This window comes from Callithrix jacchus, chromosome 17 (assembly GCF_049354715.1).
Source record: "Callithrix jacchus isolate 240 chromosome 17, calJac240_pri, whole genome shotgun sequence".
Classification (NCBI taxonomy): Eukaryota; Metazoa; Chordata; class Mammalia; order Primates; family Cebidae; genus Callithrix; species Callithrix jacchus.
Window position 1 is genome coordinate 51,600,832 of NC_133518.1, and position 19,659 is coordinate 51,620,490.

The 19,659-nt window shown below is 37.9% G+C and overlaps 1 protein-coding gene across 4 annotated transcripts in view; it reads right to left on the minus strand.

The window, feature by feature from the left end:
- Positions 1 to 2,158: 2,158 nt before the first annotated feature.
- Positions 2,159 to 19,659, minus strand: part of DNAJC13 (DnaJ heat shock protein family (Hsp40) member C13) — a 118,851-nt gene continuing 101,350 nt past the window's right edge. For 2 of the 4 annotated variants that reach the window (XR_013528644.1, XR_614886.5), the window contains 9 exons: positions 16,727 to 16,896; positions 16,525 to 16,567; positions 16,007 to 16,180; positions 14,243 to 14,422; positions 13,737 to 13,877; positions 11,665 to 11,808; positions 9,255 to 9,354; positions 3,879 to 3,987; positions 2,159 to 2,988 (listed from right to left, as the gene is read on the minus strand). Coding sequence is in view for 2 of the 4 variants with exons in the window: in XM_002759609.7 (XP_002759655.2) it covers positions 2,882 to 2,988; positions 9,255 to 9,354; positions 11,665 to 11,808; positions 13,737 to 13,877; positions 14,243 to 14,422; positions 16,007 to 16,180; positions 16,525 to 16,567; positions 16,727 to 16,896 (1,059 nt within the window). In the remaining 2 variants the exon portion in view is untranslated. The remainder of the gene's footprint in view (positions 2,989 to 3,878; positions 3,988 to 9,254; positions 9,355 to 11,664; positions 11,809 to 13,736; positions 13,878 to 14,242; positions 14,423 to 16,006; positions 16,181 to 16,524; positions 16,568 to 16,726; positions 16,897 to 19,659) is intronic. The other 2 variants (XM_002759609.7, XM_008983831.5) reach the window with 1 other exon arrangement.

The following is a 19,659-nucleotide window of genomic DNA, read 5'->3' on the forward strand; positions in this document are numbered from 1 at the left end:
AGGTAGGGGGAATTTGGGGGTACAGGTGGGCTCTCTGGTGTCTAAGGTATTAATCCCATTATGAGGGCACCATCTTCATGACCTCATCTGTGCTAATTACCTCCCTGAGGCCCCATCTCCAAATATCACTGGGGGTTAGGGCTTCATCCTATAAATTTTGGGGGAAGACACAACCATTTAGTTGCTAACAACTAGCTTCCCCGAAGTCCTGTCCTCCTGTCTCCCATCACAAAAGTGGCATGTGACCATGAAACTACATAATGCAAAAGGAGTTCAGTCATTTAAAAGAACACCTGATTAATAACTCATTAGACTGAAAGCACATCCATCCAATTCCTTGTAACCACTGGTTTTTCTCTTATTGCAAGGAGACTGAATTTGTTTTCACCTCGTAACACCCCTTTCAGGAATGGGTTCAGAATTATCAACCTTATTTTATAGTAATGGAAACAAAGGAGTCTGCCTTCCTTGGTCACACTTCCGCCGGCCAGTAAAAGAAGGGCCATGCATTCCCAAAACCTCAAGTAGGTGGTTAAATTCCTCGTCAGAGTAGGCTGCCAAAAACAGTATATCTGCACTTTTTTTTTCAAAGTGTTCTTCCCAAAATCCTAATAAAGCTTATTTACACAATTTTCAGCATATAATGAACAATGTAGGCATGAGCGGGATCACAGAAGTTCTAGACTGAAAGGGATTCTTCAGCTGAGCACCTGGTAATGATCCTCGGCGGATGGACGAGATTCCAGCGTGGTCTCTTGCCCATTTCCAGTGTTCTGCCTCTATGCTGCTCCTTAGATGGACTGTGGGGTACCAGAGTGTATGAGTTTTGCTACCTCTAAACAGCCCGTCCCATAAAAAACACACCAAACTGATCATTCCACACTGCTGTTTATTTTAAAACACAGATCTCATTCCTGAATCACTGTTAGGTTTGATGTTAATACCTCAGCCTGGTGCTTAGGACATGGTCCAGCTGGCTCCTCCCTGGGTCTTAGGCTGGGTTCTCTGGACCTTTATCTCCCAGCTGTACCAGACAACCCCCCCACACCACCCCTCCAGGTGTCCTAGATATACTTTCCTATTACCCTGCTCAAGCTGTCTCACTTTTATATCTATCTCAGGACTAAGGCAAATGGCTTCATGCTTAAATCTCAGGTAAAGCTTCCACCCTGAAAGATCAAAACTCAGTTTTCCCCATCACATACGTTTGCTTGACACTGCTATTGTCTTACTATAATGGCTCAGAATATAGACTTCAGCGTCACATAATAGTTTTGATTTCTTACTCTGTAACTTACTAGTTGTGTGACTTTTAGTAAGCTGCTTTACTTCTCTGAACCTCGTGTACTTCACCTGGAAGATGGGAATCATCCGTACCAGGTCCACAGGTTTGTTCTGAGGATTAAATGAGGTTATACAATACTGGCAGACAGTAAATATTCAATAAAGATTAGCTATTACTGGCATCTAAACATCGATGATTGTGGATTTACAGGCCTTTATTATGTTCACAATACTTAGTATTTAAAAGAAAATATTGCTGTGTTGATTTAGCTGTTATTTCTTTTAGTGAATATTTTTATGGCCTACTATTGTCTAGAACTAAAACCTTCCATAAACATATTACTCCCTAATCTGTGAGATGATAAACTTGATGCAAAAGTTTGAATTAGCGATTTGTAAGTTTCCATTTTGGCTGTTCTTACACATCAATTGTAAACTACGTTCTTGGTTTGAAAGGAATCTTGGAGGTATGGGTATTTCCCCATTCTTTAAGAACTATTTGCTTATCTTCTCCATGTTTATAGTTTCTTGCAGTTTGTGGTCACACTAGAAAATCTATGTGCTGAAAGCTGTTATTTGAAAAATCTTCTGGCTATTTGTCTCTTAAAAAATACTAGAATTAATGTTACGTTAATTCACACATTATTAACAGCCTGACCCATTCCTGAATGTTGTATGAAAAATAAATGAGATGCTGTCTGTGTCTGGAAACTTAGATGTGGCTGAAATATTAAAGTTAGGAACAATCAGATGTGTTAGTGCAGCTGTCTGTATGAGGAGATACAAATGTAAGATAGTCTGTTTAATACTTCATCTGTCTTAGAAATAAAGATTTGAGGTCTTCAAAGGGACAGATTAAACGAGAACAGATATATATCATTAACAAAGCAGTCAATTCCCTTTATTTTTAAAATTTTATGTACACATATGAATGATCTGTATAATATACATTCAATATAGAAAGCTTTATATATCTGATAGTGTATAGAACATTTCACAATTACACTAATCTCTTACATAACATCTTGACATCCACTTTGACATTTTTTTGCACAAGCTCCTTTTCATTCAATTTGGTAAAGCCAGTTATACATACTAATGTGTACTGTGAGCTTTCAGGTTAATGATTGAGGATACCAGTGAAGGGGTGGAGGGACAAAGCCTAATAGTCCTGGATGGTGGGAGGAGGATGGTCACATAGCTTTCCTGGGTAAAAGTGACTTAGCCCAATTTTTCTTGACTGTAGCTCAACCCTACAGTCATGCTAATTCAAAAAAAAATTACAAAAACTAGGAGGAAAGTTTTTGTCTTTTTGATTCACAGTTTTGTAAACAGATATAAAGGAACAAAATGTGCTTACATACACCAAGAAAAAAAAAATTCTTGTGTACCCACTTACGTTGATCCACAGAGTGCTTTCTTATAATGTGACACAATTACAATCACTGACTTTTTTCCTAAAAATATATTTATAGAAAAAGGAGTAACACTGTCATGAAACCAGGAGAAAGGCAGTAAGAGTTTGCTTCAACATATCAGCTGGAGGAATGTGGACTCGGCACTGGCCTTTCAGCATTTATTGTCTCTTGTGAATATTTCAAGTCTGATAGCCAATGTCACCTGCCTCATGGTCTACAGGAGGTGGCAGGTTAGACATGACTGACGTGGATGTACCTGCGGTAAGGTAGCCAGCAACTCCAGGTCCTGCAAGAGAGAGAGGAAAACACACACCTCTAGAGAGAGAGTCTAATGCAAACACTGACCTTTATAATAATCTGCTCAGGCACTCCATCACATGAAACTAATAATCTATTTCGATGACCTAAATGTACACCTATACCTTAACATCTACAGAGTACTATTTTCACGTTTGCCCATACTATAGACTAGAAATCGTTTCAAAATGTATGCTGGACAGTAACACTGGTGTGGAAATATGGGAAAAAAATTTCCTTCTTACATTTGGCAAGTTCAGTCTTTCAAAAAATTCTGAGCACTGAAAAGAGCTATGTCAAATGGAAAAAATAGAAATAGACAGACAAAACAAACTACACTTAGCCCATCCAAAAGTCCTGTGATGAAATTCAACATAAACACTTCTGTCAACACTCTAACCTATTTTCATTTGGTGCAAAGAAATGCTATTGTAACAAGTAACACCAAATGAACAAGGGTTGCTACACCAAGGACTCAGAGAGAAAAGGCAGGCTCTGGACATCTATCTGTCATAGGTTAAAACAAGAATGCTAGTGAAAGGGTACTGATGTTTTAGTCTTCTATTTCTCCCTTGATTCTAATAGTTTCTATTGTATGAAAATGCCATATATGCCAGCATTTATTGAGATGTGTCCCATGGGCATATTAATTAATGGCTTTAGCCCTCTAGAGTTTAAACATTGCATAAACATTTAATTACATCTCAGAAGCACTGCACAAACTAACAAGTACTTGCAAGGAACAATGTAGCATAATATTGCATACTGAGCAATAGTTTTAGCTGAAATTGTAGGAAACAAGGCAAACAACTAAACATTGAAGGGTTAGGACTAGAAAGGCAGTGGGAACAGCATGCATTTAGCAAAATGTTTCTCTACCTGCTTCAGAGAGCTACACAGAAGTTAGCAAGCTGCCTGGCAGAGCGGATCTAAAGCCCGCTCCTGAGGTGAAGGGGGCTGCTGCCAGTTAGAAGGGAAGGAGAGACACCTGAGGGGAAAAAAGAAATATAAGCAGCAAGGGAAGTTGTGAGGAACTGCAAACAGCAGAGTAGTTTGATGAAGGCAGAAACAGGGATTGGTGGAGGACAAAAGGCCACCATTAAGATTCATCTTGTTTTGACGGTAAAAGTACTGGTACTGTGGATATGAAATGGCTTATTCAGACACATGGGCAGAGATGACTCAGCCTGTGTGAGCTGTAATTGAAGCCAATCAGAGTGCCCAGCTACTAGGAACGCTGTACTTATAAAAACCTTGTACTAGTAGAACTTACAAAGAAAAATATTTCCCCTTTTTAAGGTACTGTGGGGGCCTGCATCTGTCAACTCCTGCCTTGAGCCAATAAGGATGCCAGCCTTTTCACAGTCTGCTCGTGGAAAAAGGCCACCAGTCAGCAACCCCCACTGGCAACGCAGTTCAGAGCTACAGTAGCACCCTGTGATCCTTTCCCACCCATCATCATTTTCTAAACTTTAGGCTGTAGCATGATTACTGCAAAACCATGCAGTAGGTCTCATCAAAGACGTAACCCTTAACAGTAAGACCTCAAACACTCCAGACGGTGTGGTTTCTGAGCAATTGATTGTGGGCTCAACTTGGTTCCTATCAAAATAGGTTCTAAGACCAAACCATGAATGTTACATCTAAAAGTGGATTAATGAAGCAGTTCTCAAACTGTGTGCTGAGGCACACTGGAGCACTGCTGGATATTTATTCCCTTCGCCCATCTTTGTGTGTGTGCTTTTAAGAGATGGGAGTCTCACTATGCTGCCTTGAACTCCTGGGCTCAAGCAACTCCCCTGTCCAGACCTTAAACTCCTAGGCTCAAGTGATATTTCCACCCGAGACTACTGAGTAGTTGGACTTGGCCTATCCACATGGACCAGAGGTGCGTGCCACATCACCCAGCTAACTGCTGGGTATTTTAAATTTGAAACACAGTGCCATCTGCTGACTACCATACACACAACTACTTTCGAGTTGTCTTGCAATAACTTCATAAACTTAGTAGGTATTTTTAACACCATCATTTGCCTCTTTAGGAAAGGCAAATCAAAATCAATTTCTGGATAGTTCTACAAAGTCTGAGATGTTCTCCCCAGGCCCCTGGCCTCTCCTTGAGGATGTGACTGGTTTCCTGGGGCTAAAAGGTGTTGCCTGGCCATTAGCATGGAAAAGAGCAGTTGTGTTCTCTCCAAAGAAAGATAGGAAGAGCAGGGGGTGCCAGGAATGGACATGTGGCAAGATTTCACAAGGCTGGACTTCAGAGAAATAAGATGAAAAATTTACAAAGAATCCCACAGAACTGAATTGGCTACCATGATAAAGTATGTATGTCAAAAGTTCACCAATTCTAGCTCCTAAAAGCATCTTCACCCTTGGCCTCTGTTCCTTTTCCTGTTGTTCCTTCTTTGGCTACTGATTTTCTAGGTGAGGTAATTTGAGGATTTTCACTGTTGAAATTATTTTTATGGGGCCCTGAACCGTCAGCACCAAGCTATTCTAGAACCTAATAAATGGCTAAGTAATCAAGGGCCCTGGATAATGAACAACCAGAATTTATGTGCATCACAGGAAAAATTCCACTGAGGAACTTTCAAATAAGCATTTATCATAAAACAAAATAATATGCCAGGATAGAGAACCTATAGAAGTATGTAGTCTAATTTATCAACACTGAATAATCCCACCTAGAGCTTAAAAATTTTCCCAAATCTTGAGCATGTGACTGAATGACATTTACTCAGCAGCCAGAGAAGAAAAATGTACTTTTGGTCATTTTGATCTGACTTTGAAGTGATAATTAACCCCTTTGTCTTTCTCCATGTCCTAAACAAAATCCACCTAACTTGCCAAACTCACCTAAAAATACCAGTTAGAAGAGAGGATTGATGATGTGTGTTGTTACAGCACCCTGATTTCGATGATGACAGAAGGGTGGGTACAATCTAATTAAATGCAATTCCAATTAAACACAACACTATAAATTCCTGGAGTTCCACATCATTATCATTATGAGAACTACATGCCCCTTTTATCAAACACATGATGCACAATACATCAATGAAAAGCTCAAACACGAAAAACATTTGGCAACTCAAGCAATGAGCACACATCAATCCAACTGGCTGTAAATTTACCTAATTTATCTCTTAATTTGCCTACATCATTTGTAGAGGAGGATGCGCCTGACATCTTACATACTACAATTACAGGCAGACAGCAAGAGTTAGGAGCTTTAACTTTTGAAATGGAGTTACTTTTTTCATTTTTAATATAATCTAATTCTTTTTTTTTTTTTTGAGACAAAGTATTGCTCTGTTGCCCAGGCTGGAGTGTGATATTGCAAACTCAGCTCACTGCAACCTCTGCCTCCTAGGCTCAAGAGAGCCTCCTGAGTACCTGGGACTACAGGCATGCACCACCATGCCTGGTTGAATTTTTGTATTATTATTTTTTTATTAAGAGATGGGATCTTGCTGTGTTGCCCAGGCTGGTCTGGAACTCCTGGACTCAAGCAGTCTGCCCATCTTGGCCTCCAAAGTTGCTGATATCACAGACATGAGCCACTACACCCAGCAAGTTAGTCCTTTCAAACAGGAGAGACTAGAACTGAAGAAAAAATCTCAAGCAACTAACATCAGTACAAAAGAGCATCCCAGATTGATAACATGCCCAGGATTTCTCAATTCTGGGGCCAACGATGCTTATAGCTTGTTCAGATTGTTCTACATGGACATGTCTGCAAGTTTCAGTAATGCCTTCTGAAAGACCCATTATCCCCGAATCCCTTCCCAGTAGGGTTTTATACCATCTCCCCACTTGGCCAGTCCTGTACAGAACTTGCTGCCCTTTAAGGCAGCCCAGGAATGAGAAGAAATTTGTGTATCCCAACTTTTCCTTTTCCCTAACCTCCTTCCAACCCCTTCACAACCACTTTTCATATCTTACTCAGAAGGCACCCTACAGATCCAAGTAAAAGAAAGGCAGAGACAAGAAGCTTTTTACTCCCTGTACCTTTTCCCTGTTGTTACTAGGGCATGTGGATGGGGGTGAGGACCAAATGAAGTCCAGGTCTCTGAAGATAAACCCCTACTTCTTCTGGATTCTAACCACAGACCTTTTGGTTCACACTGTCAGTAAGTAAAGGACACATGCTTTTTATTTCATCAAGTTAAGTCAAAGAATGCTAGGTAAGTCAGAACTAAAAGAAGAGGCTTTCCTGTAGAGAAGCTTATAATCTACACATTACTATTCTTCAGGACCAATTTACTCTTAGGTAAGAAAAATAAAGCTGGACAGGTACAGTGGCTCACACCTATAATCCCAGGATTTGGGAGTACAAGGTGGGTAGATCATTTGAGGTCAGGAGTCTGAGACCAGCCTGGCAATGCACACCTGTAATTCCAGCTACTTGGGGGGCCAAGGCATGAGAATCGCTTGAACCCGGGAGGTGAAAGTTGCAGTGAACTGAGATCATGCTGTAGCATTCCAGCCTGGGCAACAGAGCAAGACTCCACCTCAAAAAAAAAAAAAAAAAAGGCCAGGCGTGGGGGCTCACGCCTGTAATCCCAGCACTTTGGGAGGCCAACGTGGGCAGATCATCTAAGAGTCAGGAGTTTGAGACCAGCCTCTACTAAAAACACAAAAATTAGCCGGGCATAGTGGTGCATGCCTGTCATCTCAACTACTTGTGAAGCTGAGGCAGGAGAATAGCTTGAACCTGGGAGGCAGGGGTTGAAGTGAGCCAAGATTGTGCCATTTAACTCCAGCCTGTGCAACAGAGCCAGATGCTGTTGCAAAAAAAAAGAGGCCAGGTGTGCTGGCTCATGCCTATAATCCCAGCACTTGGGGAAGCTGAGGTGGCTGGACCACCTGAGGTCTGGAGTTCGAGACCAGTCCAACTAACATGGCAAAATCCTGTCTCTACTTAAAAAAAAAGAGAAAAGAAGAAAAAATTAGCTGGGTGTGGTGGTGCACACCTGTAAGCTACTTGGGAAGCTGAGGCAGGAGAATCGCTTGAATCCAAGAGGCAGAGGTTGCGCCACTGCACTCCAGCCTGGGTGAGAGAGCAAGACTCTGTCTCAAAATAAACAAAAATAAGGCAGATTTTTTTTCAATCATACCATCCTATACACAAAGTAATTAATGTAATGCCATGAAAATGTGGTATGTAAACTTTTGGACAAAGTTTTTAGAGTGCATATAAGAACAAACTCCTACTTAGAAGCTACAGCTTTAACACCAAATCTGAAGAGAGATATGGGATAGACAAAGACCACACACTAGGGATTTTTCTCCATATATATGAGGGGCAGGGGATGAAAAAATTAAAATAAAAACCTATGACACTGTTCCGAATAGGGGCCCTGCAACCAAAGCACTGCATGTTTATAAAATTTAGGACTCTGCTCCAACTTTTGGAGTGTTAATATTAGAGGTCATGGTGAAGAAAAAAAGGGTCACACCAAGTTTAAAATTAAAACCAGGCAGAACTTCCTCCAAAGTCCTTACTTTTGAATATTCAAGATCGAGTCTTCATGATTTTATAAAGTTCTATACTAGCAATCAAGATTATAAAAACAATTACAATAGCTTAGAAATGCTGGGTGATAATTTTTTCTCTTAATTTCTGGTTTCTCTTAGTTTATCATCAAGTTAGGAGAGAATGCAGGGCTGATATATTTTTATATACTATAATTTCAGGCAGACAGCAAGAAGCACCTCATATTCCTAAAGTTAATTTCAAATTCAAAACTTATACAAGACAAGATATTGCCTCTTTAGCACTCAGCAATAGTCTTTCTTATGTTGAAGCCTATATGAAAATGACTATTCCACAATTATGCAATTAGTGTGTCAAACAAACTTTCTAAGTTTTAAACATAAGATCTTTGGAAACCAGAGCAGTAAAACATGCTTTCATTCATGATAACTGCAGATTCCACCCCCATAAAATTCACACCCTAATTATTTACCAAAACCATAAACAAACCACTGGAAGCTTAGGAGAATCTCTTTTACATGTAATTATACATATTTGGAGTTTTAATCTGTTATTCTGAAAGATATGGAACAATGATATGTTTCTGATATTGATATTCCTCAGCAGAGGAATTCCTCAGCACCTCCAAGAAAGATCAGCTAGTAGCCTAGGAAACACTCTGAACACAACTTTAAGTCTATTCAGGGTAAAAGGAAGGTCCAAGTAGCTTCTGCCAGGTGTCTTACAATAACCAATTAGGTATGGCTTACCTGTGAGGTATCCTGCTGTTTGTGACTCAGAAATGAACAAATCATGTTTCTGATCTTTGAAGGCACTCCAGACTGAAGAACGACACAGGATTTCATTCACCTAGGAGAGTAAAGCAAGCCCTTTGAACATAATATCAAGGACTGGATGTTGGAAGACAAAAAGAAAAACCAAATTCCAAAGCCACAAGGAAGGCAGCCAGTGAGGAAAGACCCAAATATGCAGCAACAACTAGCATTCATCAAACACTCCATAGCAGGTCCTGTTCCAGACACATCTCATTAAAGCAGACCCAAAGAGGTCCTCAAGTCAGTTGTCCTTTTAAAGCTGACTCTATTATTTGAACCTACAATTACTGACATATGTAATCCAAGCAGAAAGATTCCTATGCAGAGTATTTTCTTGTGACAGTAACAGATGACTGACAGTGAGGGGCTGATGAGCTATTCCCAAGGAAGGAGTTTGGGGAGAAGACTCTGCCAAGTTGAGCTAAAACTTAAAGCAGTCTTTCAAATTATAAGCTGTGACCTAAAGAGGTTTATGAAACCATCAGGAGGGTTGTGAACAGCATGCTTGAAAAAATAAAACTGGTTAATATAGAAAGCATCAGAGTATCATAAGTAAAATGAGTACTATTCTTTGAAATACATACACATATGAGTATAAATAATACGTATGTAGGAATGTGCACTAAACTAAGATGAAAGACATTTCTGTGTGACACTAACAAACGTTCAGGAAATACCAACTTAGTGACATCAAAGTTCTTATCAAATATTTATCGAGCACCTCTTAATGTGGTAGGCACAGTGAACACAAAGATGAAAAAGAGACTGTCTCTGAACAGTCTGTCAGACTCGGGAAACAGTGTCAAATAATTTTGTGGTAAGAATTAAAGTAGGGTTATACATGGGGACCATGTGAGTCCAAGGGAGGGGCACCTGCTCCAGCCTTGGAAAGAGGCAATAGTGGAAGTGATTAGCTGTAAAGCTGGTAAAGTAGTTTCCTATTTGGAAACTACTATAGGTCCTTCCTCCCCTCCCTTGGGTGGAAAGTGGATGTCAAGATTACTTTGCTAATTTCATTACCAGGAATCCTGAGGCAAGTCAAGGACAAGACAACTGCCTGCAAGTGGTGCGCAGGAGAGCCTTTGCTTGGCACTTAGAATACTCATAGGCAAAAACCAAGAAAATACTTTTAAAAACACACCAGATTATGACTACAGCAATATATGCTGCCTCTCTTCTTTAATATCATTTTAAATCATTTAAATGATCATACTGATAGAATGCCAAAGGCATGAAAAATGTTTCTTTACTGTAGACATACAAATTCAGTAAATTCACTACAGGAAAGCTGTAGCTGAAGTCAATTATAAGCTATAGAATGTATAGACAACTGAAATGTCTATCAATAGATGAGTGAATAAACAAATGGAAGCATTTACATACAATGATATATTTAGACATAAAAATGAAGCATCGATAACATGGATGACACTTAAAAACATCTAAGTGACAAGACACACACAAAGGGTCACATACGTACAATTCTATTTATATGAAATATGCAGAAGAGGTAAATCCAGGGACAGAAAAAAGATTGGTGGGTGCCAAATGTTTGGAGGAGGAGGAAAGGGAGAGTAGCTGCTGAATGGGTACAGGGTTGATGAAAATGTTCTGGAACTAGTTATGGTGGTATTTGCACAACACTGTTCATGTCCTAAATGCCAATTAACTGTTCACTGTAAAATGGTTAATTTTATGTTATGTAAATTTCATCTCAATAAAAAGAAATGAGCATTAGTAGATGAGGTTACACAGTAACACTGAATGAGGAACTCCTTAGAGGCAAAAATAAAAATAAAACCAGGGAGGAAAATTAAATTACTGAACTGGCCCAAAGTCAGCAAATACATGCAGGTGAAATACATTAATACATATAGGAAAAACAAAGTCACAATAAAAGGGGGGAAAAACCCCATTTTATAAGCACCAGAAAGAGGAAATGAAAACAAAAATGATGTTCTACATCTTTTAAAACGGCATTATGGGATAGTTAATGAATTTGGTTATTACTACCCATGAGTAACTCCTAGAGCTAAAAGTTAATCTTAACCAGCACTAAATGCTGCATATCCTATGCTAAAGGTTTCCAGCATTTTCTTCCTGAAATGTACAACATGCCATCACTATACAGAAGAATCCTCCTGAATAGCTACTGAGTATATGACTTATGCTTTTTCGTCAGTTATGACGCAGGCATGCAAGTTCATCCTTGGTCTCTGGATCTTTTCCAGTTACAGCCAACATAACCATATCTGTAAGCAGAACTTGGACACAGGCACGTGGATCATCCATGGCCAAGACCCTGGCTTTTAGGGTACCAAAAACTGCCTCTATGCAGACTCACCTGTTCTCCATACTGCAAACTTCGAGTCATTGCCTTGAGAGCTTTAACAATCTGAGCCTTAGTGGCTGCTGGGCTGTCCAAATTTTCAAGGCCAATGCCTTCTAGTAATTTTAAGAGGTATGGAACCAAATCTGCTTTCAAAGCCTAGAAGAAATATTAAGCATATATAAACAAACAGGAAAAAATGCAAATCATCCACTGAAGAAATAATTTTGCCCCTGGGGCCATACCTCGAAGGCAGCCTGTTGCACCATATTCTAATGCCATATACAGATTTAAGTATCTAATGATACTTTTATTTAATAAGATCTTATTCTGTGCCATCAATCATTCTAAATGCTGTATATCTATTATTTTATTCAATCTTCCATACACCTAATGAGGTAGGCACTATTATTATTACAGATGGAATAATCAATGCACAGAGGGGGAAAAATATGTTCAAAATCACAGACCTGGGCAGTACTAAAATATGTACTTAGAGCCAGAAAATATAGAACCTAGGGACTAACCCAATTAGTCCCTATATTGGGCTGCCTGCTCTAGTAACACTGTATTAATAGGCAACAGTCTCTGAAATATATTAGTATTTTTTCATATTTTCTTCAAACATCAATCTTTGTGGTCACCGTACATTTCATATCAGCCTTATAAAAACTAAATAATAATCTAGTATCACACTTTTTACTATCCATTCTGAAACTCAGAGGGAACAGGTAGAAATAAAAGACATTTAGTGAGTGCGCCTTTTTTTTCAGGTACTGTTCTCATAACAACCCTCTGAGATAGTCATAACCTTACTTTACAGATGTGGAATCTGAGCATTTTAAGGTTAAATATCATGTCTGAGGTCACAGAGCCAACAAGTGGTAGTACCAACTCCTATTGTTTCCTACACATCAAACTCCTCAAGCCAGTCCTAAGTCTGAACCTCAGAGCATCTAATATCTCCTTGAGATGTACCCAATAGCTCTATTTGCCTCAATGAGGGGCCAGCGGTAAAGGCTGAGGGGCTGGGAGAATGATAATAAAGATGTAGGGCCTTATATTCTGGCTAAGGATACCAGATGTCACTTAGTCATCTGGTAGGTAATGGGAAACTACTGAATGGGTTTTAAGATGAAGAATGGCTCAGTTATATTTCAGAACTCTATTTAAATACTTTACTCCTTTTTATTGTATGTATTCATGAGAAATAAAGTGATGCGATGATACAAGCATACAATGTGGAATAATTAAATGAAGCTAATCAGCATATCTACCATTACAAATACTTTTCTGTGGAAGCATTTAAAATTTACTCTTACCAATTTTGAAATATACAATGTATTATTAACTATAGTCACCATACTGCAATAGATCTTAAAAGTCTTATTCTTCCTAACAGCAACTTTGTACTTTTTGACCAGCATTTTCACATTCTCCCCACCCCCAGCCTCTGGTAATCACCATTCTACTCTTTGCTTCTATGAGTTTGTTTTACACTCCACTTACAACACAGATCTTGTGATATTTGTTCTTTGAGTTACATTTTAGAAAGATCGCTTTTGCAAGTTTTTAAATTTACATCTTTTTTTGTTCTTTTAACATCTATATACATGGATATTCACCAAGTCCTGCTCTCATTAGGTGGAGAGTCTCTTTGAAAAAAGCAATAAATGTACTGGCAGGTTTCTTAAACATGATGTAAGAAACAAAGGAATAAATAAACAGAATAAATTTTTCCAAAAAGGATGAATCACATTTTACAAAACAAGCTAAGCAAGCTAAGCTAAGCTAATTGCACAGTGGATGGCCAAAATTTAAATTTTATACACCATAAAAGTACTCTCAAGTTGGTAAGACTGTTGGCAGCTGGGCCCACTTTTCTTTATGTGTAGATATGCACACACATATTATACACACTACTGTATGTCTATGTACATATAAAATATAAAATTGTGCACATACAAATTCACAAGTTAACTCTCACCAACCCTAAGTCAAGGAAACCAAATCAGGACCAAGTAAGTAAAAATCTATTTGGCATGTTTCCTTTCCTAAAATAGTGCTAAATCTGGAAAGTCACTTACTTGTGCTACTAACTCACTCTGCTCCTTCTGAAACATTCGATTAATTGTTTCACAGGCTAGACCAACAGTATCTGCTCGCTTTTTCATTCCACTCATCAGTGGGCCAATGGTCTCTAAAGATGCCATGGCTCGAACACACAGCTAAGTGAACAAAAGAGAAGGTTACTTGTAGAGTAGCAATATTTATATAACATGGTAAATACTGTAACAAAATGAGTAAAAAAGAATCCCTTACTTTCAGCTTAATAATGAACTGAACCAAATTCAATTTTCTATTAATTACATCATCTAAACTGGTATTTATCAAATAAATAAATACATCTAAGCTGGTATTTATCAAAACTATTTGTTCTGGTAACCCAGAACTAATAAAATACCATGTGGTTCATATGCAAAAAGACACATGGCAGAAAGGAGATTTATATAATACTACAACTTATATCAGTCAAGAAGATAGTACAGATAAATTCTAGAGCTTATAAGCTACTAAGTGGACTCATCAATACCTCATTTTCAGACAAGACATGGATAACCCGAATGGCACTCTTAGGAATGGCATTATTCCTATGATTCATCGCCTGGATAACTTTGGGAAGATGGCCCAGTGGTGGGACCTGATCTGCCAGCTGAGGTTGTGCATTGAAGAGACACACTGTTGCCATTGTTAAGGTTTCCAGGGTTTCTCCCTGCAGGTGTAAAATAAAAAAAATTAAATGAACTATAAATTTATCATATAGTCCTAAATATAAAATGTAATGTATTTGGTGTTCAAAATGAGGGATTCAAAAGTTCTAAGTGCTGATACTTAAAAACAGATTCACGAATGAACTTCTCATTTTCGTTGATAAAACGCATGAATCCAAAGAACTTTAACAAGTGCTATTTTAATCTAAGCAGGATTTCACTAGGTTAGGTATACCAATTTCTATTGCAGGTTTAAGAGATCATGTCCCAAATGATATTACTAGAAATGTTTAGACAATGTTGCAGATATGTTACTGTCAGAACAATAATCCAGGAGAATGAAGAACTAGTGAAATGTTTTTCCCAGTTTCATTAAAAATCCTACTGTTTAACACGTCTGGCTCCCACAAAGCACTTTCTATTGTGGATAACAGATCTTCAGCTTATACCACTAGATGCACACATCTAGAACCATAATCAAATGCATCTTAAATTAACATTAAAATTGGAATGTGTCCAAAAAGAAAGGTGATATAGAAAAAAACTGCTATGTCCTTTCCCTAAGTTTTAGCTTATGAGGACTGCATTTTCCAAGAAACTACGTATTAGTAAAAATCCTATTAGAGGAACACGACTAAGGAAAATAACACTTGTAAATACTCAGCAAACCAATCATGTTTCGAAAATGTTTTACTAAGCTAATGATAATAACTAATAACGTCTAAGCACTTGAAATGTGCCATACATTATATTAAGTATTCTATATATATTAAATCATTAGAACCTGAGCCTCAGAGGTGGGTGCTATGATTATTCTATAAATGCAGCAACTGAGGCAGTCATGAGGTATTGCCCAAGGTTACAGAGCTGGTCAGTGGTATGGCTGGGACTGAGGTCCAGGACCATCTAAAACACAACTCAGGCTCCTAATCACCTTATTCCATAGCCAGCCTAATTCAACGACAATCATGTAGGTCAACTGTCTTCAATATCAACAAAATATTAAAACTTCTGAAAACAAAAAAGACTTTGAAAAGCAAAATCTTATATACTATCAGGGTATTTGGCTTGCCAAACCAAGACCAAGGCTACCTTCTCACTTACTTCTGCTTCCCTGGTAGCCTCAGGTTTTGAGTACAGGTACAGGATTCAACCACACAGTTACTACTCTTCTGTCAAATTCTTTGACTAGGGTTATCCCTGCCATATACACAAAGTGGACTGAAGCACATGTCCAAGCAGAACACCATCTCAGAGGAAAACTGAACATTTTGGTTTCTCCTTAAAATTATATATTCATTAGAGATGTACAGTAAAAACCTTTTAGAGCTTCTATAATTGTTAGAAATAGCATCCTCTCAATATAGGTATCTCTAACTTTGGTTCACAAACATACTAAAGAGCTTCACTTTTGAACATGATTGGCAAAAAAATGATGAAGGGGCATATGTGAATTTAAATGTGGCTGCTATACTGAAAGAGATGGCCAATTCCTAAGCCATGGTCTTTGTGAATAAGGTTGTAAGAGACACACTATAAGTCTAGTTAACAGTCTTTGAAATGTTTTGCTGATGACTCTAGCTTACATGAGGATTGTTCTTCTCTAGGAGCTCAGTCAATTTTTCTAACAGTGCAATAAGAAATTCTCTAGGCTTTCTTAGAACCCAGGCTGGTTGTGCAATAAAGATCCTCAAGAAGACGCCTCCAACTGCAAGTTCACCCTCTGCTTCTCCAAACACCACAGCAAAATCTTCAGGCAACTTTAAATAGAGAAAGAATGACAGTCAAGTCACTTAATAATCTTGAAGCTAGAAATGCACACCCTATTAAAAAATTGTTTATAATGTTAACCAGTCCACAAATAGCCATTAATATAATCAAATTATGAGTTTTATTTTTTCCTAATAAAGTTCAGAAAGGGTGTTCTTACTAACTTCAAAAGTTTAAATACTCCAATTTGTATGTCTGAAGCCTTATTTTCCAGGGGGAGTATCCAAGAATCTTAATTACAAAGTAGTTATAAGTTGGCATGAAACTGACTCAGTAGGAACTTAAAACGACTAAATCAACAGAAAATAAGACGTAAAATAAAAGTATATTTTACCTTCCAGTTTGCTTCAGGGTTGTCCTGCTGATTTTTAAAGTGCCTTCAGGAAGAAAAGGGATGGATATCAAACTTCGGTACAAAATACATTTTCATTAACCTTTAGCATAAGTTTTAGAGGTGACAGGCACAGTAAGAAATGTTTGCCCTTCCCAGTGATCTTATTTAAAGGCTATAAATTATTACCATTATTTTTACTTACTCTAGCATCATTTCCCTAACTGTTGTGGACACTTTATCTCTGGAATTATCATTCCAAATTAACTCAGGATTTTCATGAGTTCCTTCAAAAATATGTACAGCAGCTTCAGAATTGTCTCTCATAGCATCCATGAAAACGCTTGGTAGAAATTTCATTAATGTAATTCGAACCTATACGAGAAGGTTTGAGAATGAAAAACACACCTACTGGAAACACCTCAACATTTCATTTGTTTGCATTTTGCTAATAAGGTAGAATATCAATATAATTTGTGTTATGACTTATATGGGCCATAACCATTACCTACAAGTTCTGGAGTAGAAAAGACAATCCTTGGTTTATGCAAAGGTACCTTCGAATAAGACTCACTATGACCTGATCCTACTTACCTATCAAGTTTCATTTTCTCTGTTCTGCTATGGTGATCAAAAAAAGGTTTCATTTTCACCCCCTGCCTCGGTATCACTAGCATGGTAAAGTTCCTAGAGCACACCTTGTAGGTCTTGCCTTACATATGCAGAATGCCCTTAGCCAGGCTAGTCCCTTCCAACTCTCCCTTATAGCCCCTGCCCGCACAAACTGATTTTTCTCATTCTACCTCTTACAGGTATTTTCCAGTGCATTTATTTTACTCTATGCTTTATGTTATACTGTGACTTTTTCCAAAAGATTTAAAAAGAAATTTTTACTAGAAGCCATAATTCTTAGCACACTAATACAAGAACAGAAAACCAAACACTGCATGTTCTCACTCACAAATAGGAGTTAAACAGGGAGGGAAACATCACACACTGGGGCCTGTCAGTGGGTAGGGGACTAGGGGAGGGACAGTATTAGGTGAAATACCTAATGTAGATGACAGGGTTATGGATGCAGCAAACCACCATGACACATGTATACCTATGTAACAAACCTGCACGTTCTGCACATGTACCCCAGAACTTAAAGTATAAAAATTTTTTAAAAGCAGCTTTAAAAAAAATATATCTACCATCAAGACACATTTAAAGAGCTGTATTATGAAAAAAAGAAAGAAAAAAGTATCTAGGACACAGACACAAATAAATTAAAACTTAGTGTAAGGCACAGGGACAAAGGGGAAAATGAGGGTTGGGAAAGTGTTTTTCCTTTAGATCATCACGTTTATCTCTTCTGTGTCAAATTCTGGCTTCAAATCTTATCTTATGGAAACCCTCTTGGTCCAGTCTGTCTTACTCATTGCTTGTATTTCTCAGGCCCTGGCACATAGCAGATGCTTAAATACCTGAACAAATGGACGAATATGAAATCAGTACACAAAAGAAACATGAAAAGCTCCACAAACTGCTAAAGATATACTGTAAATTCAGCTCTGAACTTCCTAGCAGCCAATGAACTAAATTTCAGTTACATAACAAAACACCCACAAAGTAAAAGCATGTCAGCTGCTTCAGAGACACCTAACTATTTCTGGAAGAAAAAAGTTAATTTATCCCAGGGTTCCCATGGGAGGGCATTTGTTATATACTAAATAATACCATCAAGGTGAACTCAACAAGGTTTCACAGGTTTACTTCTTCCTATATTCCCTAAGTATGATGAGAGTATCATGCTGAAATATAATTCAACTCTACAGAGGACAAGAGAAGGTAGAGAAACTTATTCTTCTTGGTCATGAGCTCCCTGAGCATAAGAACCATGCTTGACCTGCTCAGTGTGGTGTATCTTCCCCTAGTAGCTTATTCTCACAAAGACCAGAGAAATACATGTCCAAGAAGCACCTAAAAGTCAGAGCAGAATTTAAAGGCCCTTTATTTTCATTTTCTCACTGTGGAGCTAAAGACAGACATGTTACCCAGAGTCATTAAGTCAGTGATCTGTGATCCATAAAAGAAGATTTTTGCTCAGAATGTTATGCTGCCTTACCAGGCCAATTACTTCACCTTTAATACAACTGCTTGTTGTTTTTTATTTTATTTTTAGAGACAGGGTCTTACTCTGTCACCAGGTTGGTGTATAATGGCATGATCATAGCTCACTGCAGTTTCAAACTCCTAAGCTCAAGGAATCCTCCCTCCTTAGCCTTTTGAATAGCTAAGATTACAGGCACACTACCGTGCTTGGCTAATTTCTAATTTTTAAGAAATGGGGGTGTCTCTACCTTACCCAGGTTGGTCTTGAACTCTTAGCCTTAAGCAATCCTCCTGCCTCAGCCTCCTGAACAGCTGGGATTACAGGCACGAGTCACTGTGATCTGACTGTTGTGTTTAAAGTTTTTAACAAAATCATATTCTGAAACATACTTGGCTGTCTAATAAGAATCACTGTGAAGGTAACATAACACTAACAGAACATTGTTGAAATCATTCTACATAAATTTTGGGGCAGAAATATCTGATATACCTTAACATATTTCATTATATACGAGTATTTAAAAGAACCTCTAATAGCTATTTTAAAATATTTTATAGCTTGAAACAAAAATTGAAATTTTCATGGCAAACGAGATAAATTTGAAGTAATAACCTTTCTAGAAATGAACCATTTATATACTTGTAATAAGCTGTATTTGTGAGTGACTGCTACAGAAATCATCTAGACCAGTTAGATGAATTTCAAATGTCTTAAGAGCTATATTTATGATTATTATCAAATTGAAAGCAAATTTTAATTTTACCTGGGTTAACTGTCTTAACCTGAGTCCCTTCATTTCTAAATTTAATCTAACCTACTGTCATCCGACACTTTTAAAAAAGACACATTAAGTTATTTGACCAGCTGTACAAAATCAAGTCTCTTCCTATTTGATTTCTGAGAATGCTTCTTTAGCATTCTAATTTAATTCAATTTAATGGATGACCCAAGTCTATTCATCTGTAAAAAGCAGTATTAAAGCAAAGCTTACCAAGATGTTTAAAGCATTTCAAATGCTAAGAAGTACATAACTTTATTAC